Source organism: Limulus polyphemus, unplaced genomic scaffold (assembly GCF_000517525.1).
Source record: "Limulus polyphemus unplaced genomic scaffold, Limulus_polyphemus-2.1.2 Scaffold4361, whole genome shotgun sequence".
In the NCBI taxonomy this organism is placed as follows: Eukaryota; Metazoa; Arthropoda; class Merostomata; order Xiphosura; family Limulidae; genus Limulus; species Limulus polyphemus.
Window position 1 is genome coordinate 30,252 of NW_013669971.1, and position 10,473 is coordinate 40,724.

At 33.8% G+C, this 10,473-nt stretch overlaps 1 protein-coding gene across 1 annotated transcript in view; it reads left to right on the forward strand.

Annotated features, from left to right (window-relative positions):
- The window catches only part of LOC106471036, a 14,290-nt gene extending 12,059 nt beyond the window's left edge, over positions 1 to 2,231 (forward strand). Inside the window, exon 2 of the mRNA XM_013931621.2 lies at positions 600 to 2,231. Coding sequence (XP_013787075.1) covers positions 626 to 1,498 — 873 coding nt within the window. The 5' untranslated portion in view covers positions 600 to 625 and the 3' untranslated portion in view covers positions 1,499 to 2,231. The remainder of the gene's footprint in view (positions 1 to 599) is intronic.
- The last annotated feature ends 8,242 nt before the right edge of the window (positions 2,232 to 10,473 follow it).

Genomic DNA, 10,473 nt, shown 5'->3' on the forward strand with positions numbered 1-10,473 from the left:
TCCCTAAATAATAAAAAATAAATTACAGTGAAAGCAATGAAGATTTTGTAGGTTTTGAACCAAACCAAATAACAGTAAACCTTTACGGTATTTTCTTATTTTGATGTTTGAGCTCTTTTGTGTTTAGAACAATATATACTAATTTTTAAAGTATCAAATTGAATTTTTGTTCAATAAAAATCTTTCATATGCGACTGTAACTTTTTTTCCCAAAAACTTTGTCTTCAAAATAAGGGTGCGTCTTATATTCCGAAAAATACGTTACCTCTCGATTGAACACTTAATAGTTGATTCTACAAAAAATTATTCCTTATTAGTTTAGTTTAACGTCCGCTAGCATAAGAACTTTTGTTGAACCAGAACAAAACTTGGGAGCTCCTTAAACTAATTAATCTAGTCATGTATCACAGAGCAATATTTGAAAGTGATCCTTGTATTACTAATAGAAGTTATAACAGACAATGTAAAAGAACAGCGTTACAAGACATATTAGAATATTAAAGAAAACGTTTTCTCTCTCTGAAAAACAATAATATACACCAGTATAATAGCTAGTAATGTTTGGTTTTCTACATTAGATGTTTTTTTTTTTTATCTAGGTCTTCACATCTTAAGAAACCTCGTAATGGAAGGCGACACGGACCGTTTCACACAGCATATTGAAAATTCAAGATTGACTAGTCCCAGACTGGATGATTCTGAATCGGAGAATGAACGGCCATCGGATAGTACCTCTCCTTGCTCTCTATTCTCCAGTAGCGGGGATGACCACCAGGAAGCTGAGACAGACGACGTTTTCTACTCGCACGTGACGTCGTCCTGTGACACTACGCCTGCCTGGGTTTGGGTCTCGCCCTTGTCTGTTCCATCTAAGCCACATTTCAGCCTCTCATCAACTGTCACTGGATCAATCCTTCCAGTTGACGTGTCCACGAGTCAGCAGGTGGCACTAGAATTTGTCCCACGGCGCGTTCTAAGGCGAAGATTTTCATCGGAAGAAGAGCTTCCAACGAATGAGGGAGGAAACTCCCGTAAGCTAAACCGCCGAACCTTTACGAACAATCGCGAAAGGTGGCGGCAACAGAACGTTAACGGTGCCTTTGCTGATCTACGTAGGCTAGTGCCAACTCATCCACCAGACAAAAAACTAAGTAAAAATGAAATTCTCCGTCTGGCAATCCGTTATATCAGAATACTTTCAGACGTCCTTGAATATCAAGAACAGAAGCTTCAGTCAGAAACAAAGACCAATCAGATGGCTCAAGCTCCAACTTCTAGTGACCATGTGGAATCTTACAGGAATACTGACCATTCGGCCGAATATGAAACCAAAAGCACCAGTAGTGGCTATTTACAATTTAGTAGTGTCAAATCAGAGGAAATAATCACCAGAAAAAACTGCAGTGAAAATAAGTTAGAAGTGAAGGACAGGTCAAGTGTCAGCTCTCCAGCCTCCAGTTTGAGTAGTCCACCTTCTAGTAATGATGAAATAAACTAATAAAACCAGGCAGATTTTTAAGATATATTTTACAGCATTAATGTCTCGCTACATGTGAAGGCAGGCAAAATTCGCCTTCATTCCTATAACTCTTTAAGTGGGAAAGCCGCCTAACTATCAACTGGAAAACAAAAGCTCATTTTCCCCCAAATTGTTTATTTTATAGCAAAGCTACATTGGGATTTGCTTTCTCCACTGTGGGGAATCGGACCACGGATTTTAGCGTTGTAATTCTATAAACCTATCGCTGTCCCATCGGGGACATTTTTTTTTTTCCAAATTAGAGAAAGATAGTATAGACAGTGCCTCACTGAATGGTCTTTGTGTTGTTGCAAGTGTAAAACAACAATACGTTTTTGTAAGTAAGTAGCAACAAAATTGTTATGGTAACGATTCGTGATAAGATATTTATGGTATAATGTTTATTCTCGTGAACTTGACCAATAACTAGTCCATATTTTTCTCTAATTGGTATATAATTCATTTTTCCGTATATAATAAGTGAATAGCTTATCCAGTTAAGATACACTGATACTAATACTTCACTTGCAGTATCAATTTTTAATTACAGGTGATGAATATAGTTTAAATTGCATAAGTAAACAGCCTATGTGCGTTCGTCTCAACATGTATAATTATGGTTGCTAAGCAGTTTTGAAGTGTAAATATTCAACCATTTATATGTAATTAAAAACAGCGAATCAAGAAAACAATAAAACCAAATTGTATTTGATATAGAAACTATTTTCCAACAGACAACTACACACTTTTATTGATACAGCAAAGACTATTAGGCACAAAACAAGAAATACTATATGAACTTTTCATTTGAACAAAGAATAAAAGAAGCAAGTCAGTCGGAGCAACATAACAACAATTAGAGTAATATCACGAAAAGGCACTTTCACACAATCACATATAATATATAGTCAACGACTTTAATATTTGACAAACAACTTACCTGGAAAGTCCACCTTGCAGCTGTCGAACACAAAGTCTTCTCTCAACTCCACTTGCCGACGACTGACCGGAACTTCCTGGGGTTTAAATCCACCTCTCCTTCTGTATTCCTGAAAAGACTTCATTTGACCTTGTCTAGCTTAGTCACAGTGCCTGGATCTTTGCGTCTGCACTAGTCCAAATCAAGTACTTTATGGCCGCGTCTTTTTCCACAGATTTTATTACATCTCAGAAATTTTCGAATTAGATATATTCACACTGTTTCCGGACTCGTAATGTCATCTTACGAGGCCTTCTCTTTCTTCTTGTTTGCCACCCAACAAAACACTTAATCGCCTGCAGAACATTTTTAAACCTTTATGTCATGTCCTCGCTGCCAGATGATCCTGCTACTAAAGCCAATCCTACGAAAAACTTACCAAACTGTATCTGTCCTGAGGATTAACTGTTCTTTCTCTATTTCTACTGCTCATTCAACATCCTTCATTCTCTTTTGTTGGCAAGACTAATAAAACAAATTGTACATTGTTCTTTTTAATGGCATATCGACTATCATCGTTACACGTCCATTATGGGCTGTCTTATCAAATTGGCTGGAGTGAACATCGCGTATGACTTATTTACTCTTACTCATAATTTCGGGACAAGTGGTGAAACAAGTGATAAAATGGGCTTCATATATATTTTTAGCTTCAATATTCGCATTCTTAATATGTATTGTTTGTAGTTACGCACAAAGCTACACGATGGGCTATCTGTGCTCTGCCCACTACGGGTATCGAAACCTGGTTTCTAGCGTTGTAAGTCCGCAGACATACCTCTGTGCCACTGGGGGGGGGGGCATTTTTAATATGTATTTCATTAAGACACAGTTCCATAGTTTAAACATTTATCGAATGAAAGACGCATAAAACATTCAAATTTAATGAAGCATAGACAATTAGTTTTAATTACTGAAATAACAATGAATTAGTTCTCCCAAATTAAATTTATCGAAATCAATTGAAGAAAAATAAAGGGTGCATATTTCTGAAATATATCCGAGTATATGGCATGGAAAATTGTGGGTCTATTTTCATCTCTTGGTAAAATACTTAATGCTCATACTATTTCGAGGATAAGATTTTATAATTGAGTAGAGGTTTTACAACAAAGAAACAAAAAGTATAAAACAAAAGGAATCATCATAGCTTCAACTAGGAATATGGTCTTCTATAAGAAGTAGATTAAAAGTAATAATCAAATAGACATACACATATACACAATAAAATATTTAGAAATGTTTGTAATGAAATTGAACACATTACAGTATATTTTATTTTTTCAAATTACCACAACTCAAGGATTTTCTCAAAGAAGGGATTATATTTCACAAGGACAACATTCTCGACTAAATATACACCTTGATGGAACTTAAAAACAAACAATCTCGTATAACTTTTTATTCTATTGACGACGAAAAGATAAATGCATCCTCAGATACTTAAACTGATGATAAAGATGCACATATTTTAAAATAGCAAGGAACAAAACGTGCTTTCTGTAGAAACAATAATAATACGAAACATCGAAACCATTTATCTGATAGCATTTTATATCACAATCCTGGGTAATTCACTATGTGTATGCAACAACAAAAAAATCGAAGATTTAATATTGCACTGTAGAAACATAAGTTAGCAATTATTTTACACCCATACTTCTAATACAAGAAGTATATAAGTTATTTCAGCTAAAGTGTAATATCCTTTTTCAGCGCAGCTACATCTATAAGATTAGTTTATTTTTAACTCCAAACATGTGTATTTCACTGTTGCAAAATTCACCAAGTTCAGAATCACGCAGTAGGAACTGATCTGCTTCTACAGAGTTACATATATATATATACACACACATTTACTTCCAGTATCACGTCAAATGCGTCAGCAACAAAAGGACTATAACATTTTAACATACATACGTATGTCATTACTGTTTTTACTTGTTAATTATTTAAAGAATGCACCGTCTCTAAGGCGTAGGAACCAACAAAGCTTTTCGAAGTATAATATACAAGTGAGATACATACACAAGAAAAACACATAATAGTATTAAGGTGCATAACGCATAAATAACCAACTGTTAAACACGACATATATATATACATACATCCATAGATTTGGAAGCGCTGTTTATACGCTTTCCTTTTCTTATGGTGTTAAATTTAATGACCTGCTTTGGTTTCCTTACTATGTCTATGTATTTGATTTCCTAATTAATATTTACTCAGGAGATAATTTTCGAAGAAAACAAGGACTAATAGTAAAGCACACTTCATATTCCACATGACATCAAATTGTGAAATTGATGAGTTCTAGAAACACAAGTAAATGATATTCATAACTTCATTCAACAGTTTTAAATAACACTCTTGTAGATCGTTCGGGAAAACCTCTATTATTTGTCTAAAGTAATCTCTGACACCTTTAAAAGTTTACAAAATTATTTTTATTACCCCATTTTCTAGGGTGATGCTTCTAATAATACCAAAGATCAGTATACAGGTTGACTCCGTAATCTGGAAATTGCATGGAAATTGAATATTGTTAAGAGTTCTTATATTAAAATACAAACTCCCTCTAGTTCCTAAAGGTTAAAGCTTCATGCTCGTTAATCATAACGTAGCAATATTTAAAATATCTACTTTGATAGCGTAGCTGAGATTAAATGAACACAAAATTAGAATACAAAATACGTTTACGGAAAATCAATAATGAAATTGCACTTTTCTTCACAAAATAAATTATCAATAGCAGTTTTCTGTAAAAAAATATTTGTAAGAGTGTTAATTGCTATCTTCTGACTAACTTAGATATCTGACGTATCGACATTATACGCTATATGTACAGAATACTTTCTTTTGTTGTTAGAAATAGTTGAGTGAAACTAATTATTTCGTTTCCATATATTTGTTGGAATCGTCGTGAGGAATAATGGCTTTAGGCTTATGGTATCGTGTGGAAATTTATGCTTCCTAACCTGGTCGGCTCATGTTGTCAAGTTTCTCATGCCGCAAATATTATTGAAATAGGCCTATAGCCGTACGTACTATTTACTAAATTAAAATGTTTTAAGAAATAATTAGCACCAAGAAGTTTATACTTACCATATTTTTTAAACAATTACATGAACAATAATACTGTTGCCAAATTTAATTTATCATTCTTACGGGTTTCCTGTTAACAGAATATATTGATCAAATATCAATATGTTCCGTTTGTTGTAGGCTGCTACTGATAGACTATTTTCGTAATACTTCTACGTCGTCATAGTTACGCTGAACGCCAAATGAAATATGATAAGACAACTGTAACGTACGATCATTTAAATTTTTGAGTATGTTCTAGTCCAGCCAAACCAAACTTCATTAGTAATGCTTACAATTAAAGCAGCATAGTTAGTTTAAGTAATAGTCACGCATAGTGACCATTTATTGTAGTGTTCTAGCCTATTTTAGATCCTAAAAGAGTTCACGTTTCTTCAGACAACATATCATAACTTTTCTCATGTCCTAAATCAGAAGGCTTAATAATTTGTTAAGCAATTTTTTCGACGGTATGATTTTTGGAACAAACACTTAAGTCATCAGAATACATAACTTGGCAAACTACTCATCAGTTTATTTTATAAATTAATAATTAAAAAATAAACATATGTGAAATTTATATATATTTATACTGAATTTTTAAAACATATACAAAACATATTGAAAGTTTGCAAAATTTAAACATAATTTTTTGCATACTATGAATAGTATAAAATGTGTATCAGATCTTTATGTATTTAAAATAAAGTTAGATTCGCATAATCACAACGAACTCTTGTATTTATTATACAGAAAATATGTACTACTTCAACTTAGGCAAAGCTAAGTGACAAAAAAAAAACTTTCGAAACCAGAGTAATCATTATGATGAAAACATGTTATGAACATTTCCGAGAGATCGCTTGACACCAATCGTGGCGCCACAAAGACCAGAACTAAACCGGAAACCCCAGGAATCACAGCAAGCGTTAAACGGCGCAGAATGGAAAACATAGTGGCTTATTGCTGCAGACCATATAATTAATTGTTTTGCATATAAACTAGTTATTTCGAAGATATTGTGCAAATCATCATAGAATCTTCTTTTTTTATATACTTTTTCAATAAAAGGTTTTTATCAGTCGTTTTTAATCTTTTTTTCCTCCGTTTATTCTTATTTAATTAGCTCTGTAAATTTTATGTTTACAGTTTTCTTGTCTGTACCGTTTTTTCCGCATTTCAATAGACTTAATATCTTTGACTAAGCCTCGTTGACTTATATTCCATGTAAATATTGTCTGATGTGCGTAAGAAAAAAAAATCATGTAACTATGATGTATTATCGGCTCCCTATATTGTTTTCTCTATCTGTAATAATTGCTAGAATTCTCACAGTCTAAAACTGTTTTATAAGTAGTTCTGGCGAACCATAGCCACCGGCATCAACAACTGATATTTTCATTTTCTGTTTCATATCCAAGATAGTGAGTACTAGTCTACTCTGGTTTCTACTAATATATACAGGAACAATAGGTTGTTGTTCTTCTTCGCTAAACTACAACTATGAGGCTTCTGGCATACCCAGCAATCTACAGGATGTGTGTACTATCGATAAATGTGAAGTTAACCCCTAGCGGGAAGTTAGGCTTTTGTCGAGGAAGTTTCTCATCCGCTCTCAGGCCATTCTTAGAATTCTACGAATTTTCATCAATGTTTACTAGCAGCTTTAGTAAAACACTGGTTTTTTTAAAAACACTGGATGTACTTAGAGCTAACATGAGAAAAGAGCTTAAAAGAAAGTTCAAAGAAATTAAGACAAATTCCTATAACGGATGTTAATATAATTTTTAAATCCTTAATCTACAGCCATCTAGAGGCACAGCGGTATGCCTGCGGACTTACACCGCTAGAAACCGGGTTTCGATACTCGTGGTGGGCAGAGCACAGATAGCCCATTGTGTAACTTTATGCTTAATTACAAAAAAACAAACCTTAATCTATAAAAAAATTAACTTGTTAAAAAATGTAATTTTTAAATTTTTGTATAAGAATATCGTTCAGTAAGGATGATAAAAAAACCATTATAAACAAGGAATTGTAATACAACGAGTTGGAATTATAAATCCATCTTGAGTCGCGGATATCTTTAAGTGATATTTGTAAATAAATTACATAATCCGTTACATGTATATATATATATGTTTTTTACCATTTTAAACAACTTGCAGTTCCTTTTATTTCTTTCTGGGTTTTTTCACCAGCTTCCGTGTGACCCACAGTACATTGAACAAATTTGTAAATAGTTTTTAAAACCGATACAGATTTATCAAGCGTGAAGCATAATGTGTGATTTGTATTTCTTCTCGTCGTTAATAGGTGCTGAGTTACTGGAAGCTAAGATAAGAAAGAACTGGTGTACTATATGAATATAAGATGAGTTGCTATCTTCTTTAATTTTATATTTGCCCTGAATTCATTTTTTGTCCGGAATATGTGCAGGCTTCGCATAACACGTGGTAAAGAAAACCGTTAAGTTGATCTTATTTCAAGTTACTCTTGTTCCTTTCATATTCTCATGGTCTGCAATACCTGTAACCTCCCGTGGACTTAATGCAACCTTGGGTAAAATATCGACAGCACTATCTTTCAGTTATTGTTCAGGTTATGCCCCTAACTTTGTGTAATGAGAATGACCAATCATGTGTAGTGCGTCTTGTACTGGGTACATTCAAAGTTTTTCGAATCTAAGAAACCCTGTATTTATCAGCCTGGTATATGATTTGATCTGAGAGAAAATCCAGTAAAAGTAATCATCTAATGCTTGTAAATATACTGCAAGTACACACGCTGTGCTATATTTTAATAAGAATGTTTATTTTGTTTTATACATGTATCCAGTATCGTTACTTGTTTCAACGTTGACTCAGGTAGTAAGGAATTTATTAGTATTCCGTAATTGATATCTTGAGTGAATCTCCTTTTATTTATCAGATCTATCCAATTGCATGGAAAGATACTCAGTTCGCCTGAATATACCACAGAGTGGATAGGTAGGAGAATATGTTGATGCCATGATCACAGCATATTGTTATTGTAGAGTTTGCTATAACTACTGAATCATGTATTGTTCTATACTCGAACTTTTGTATTGTTAAATTTAAAAAGGCTTCGTGTTTGATGAAATGAAAATTTTCACAACTCAAATGACTTAGAAACAAAAGGGGGAGTCAGCTGCCAATGGAATAGTTTGTCTAAGAGAGTTGTCAAATCTAGAAGAAATCTTCTCCTGGATACAAGGCTTTTGCTGATGTTGCAAAGGTCTATAAATTTTTTCTTTTCTGACACAGACTTGGGAAAGATAACTTCCAGAATCTGGTACATCCAAGATAGTTCATCCAGTTCTTCTACTTTGATGTTAGGGAAGCACGAACTGAGAACTGTCATTGTGGTTTGGCATCGGGTGAATCCAGACTGGGTTGGGTGATCTGTACAAACAGGACTCCAAGAAATTACACCAGCAAGAGTGTGTCAAACCTAGCTCTGGTTAAAACCACCTGTAGATGAAGTGAATGTGAAGGTACCATTGGTGAATGTTGTCTATCAACTGGAGCCATATTTGCAGCAAGTGAGTGGGTCATGGAACAATGGGGAACATTTCAAAGACAGTAGGTATACTGTTGATATAAATATGAGTCTTGCAATTCTCAGAACGTAATATATGTTTTAGAATGTGGAAATTGTGGTGAATTCTTTATTGATGGAGCAGATAATTTAAGATTAAGGATAAATTTACATAAATTCTATGTTAGATGTTCCGAAAAAGCCCACTATATGCCAGTAAACACTTTAATGAATATATTTTGAGAAAATTTAAAGTTCTAAAAGAACCATATTTTTATCTTTCATTTTTTGAGAATGTAATGTAAAACATAAAAGATTACTTTTCAAAAAATATCAAATAGATATTAGTAAGAGTGCAGAATTAAATGGCTATGTAAAGTCAGTTGGAATTGTGAAAATGTTAAAACAGTTACTAAGACTTGCAGAAACTAAAAAATAAGCAAGAGTATGAAATTATAGACAAGACAGCTTCCTTGATGTTCAGTACCAGTGTACACTTTACATGAAGTTAATTAATATGAGGAATAAATGTAAGCTTGCAGTCAAAGATAAGTCCCAGAAACTTAGTCTCAGCTACACTGAAAAAACCTTACCACCAAGAAAGAGCTCTGGATCAGGATGCAAACCAGATCGGAAGAAAAAAAATGTATGCAAACGGTTTTAGAGGATATCTTAAGTGAATCTATTTCCCCTGGTCCACCCCAACAAGAGAGTGAGAGCAGTCTGAAGCTATTGCTCAATAAGTCTCATATTCGATGACCAACAAGATATGTAAAAGCCGTCGACATGGAAGCTGTTAGCAACAGTAGAAGGAAGTTGTTCAGTGAAAGCATTGATCTTAATACTGAAAAGTGTGACTCTCAAGACACAGTCCTGAAAGACTCATAGTTCCTGTGTGAAAGAACAGGACAGGGTCAAACCCATATCGACTTGAAAACTCCTGTCAAGTAAAAAGTTACAAATAAAAATGGGCAAATCGCAATACAGATAGCCTGAATCAAAATATAACAGATGTTTGCTTCTGTTGTGGAATATGGTCTACCCCGTCCAGGTATCTCAGCAACTGTGTTATTGGATTTTAAGTGTTCTACAATCCATTGATGATTCTACTAACCACACTTTGAGCTGCTTGAAGATAATCCTCAAGAACAAATTGTGACTGGCTGGATTTTTATTTGTCTGATGACTCTCCACATGAGTGAAAATCTGGATAGGTTTTTTCAAGCTCTAGCCATAGTTCATGACCAACTTGGAGCAATCTCAGCTTTTTGACTCACTTCAAAGTGACATTTTAAACAAGAATCTACTAAAATAATGTATTTGTAGTATA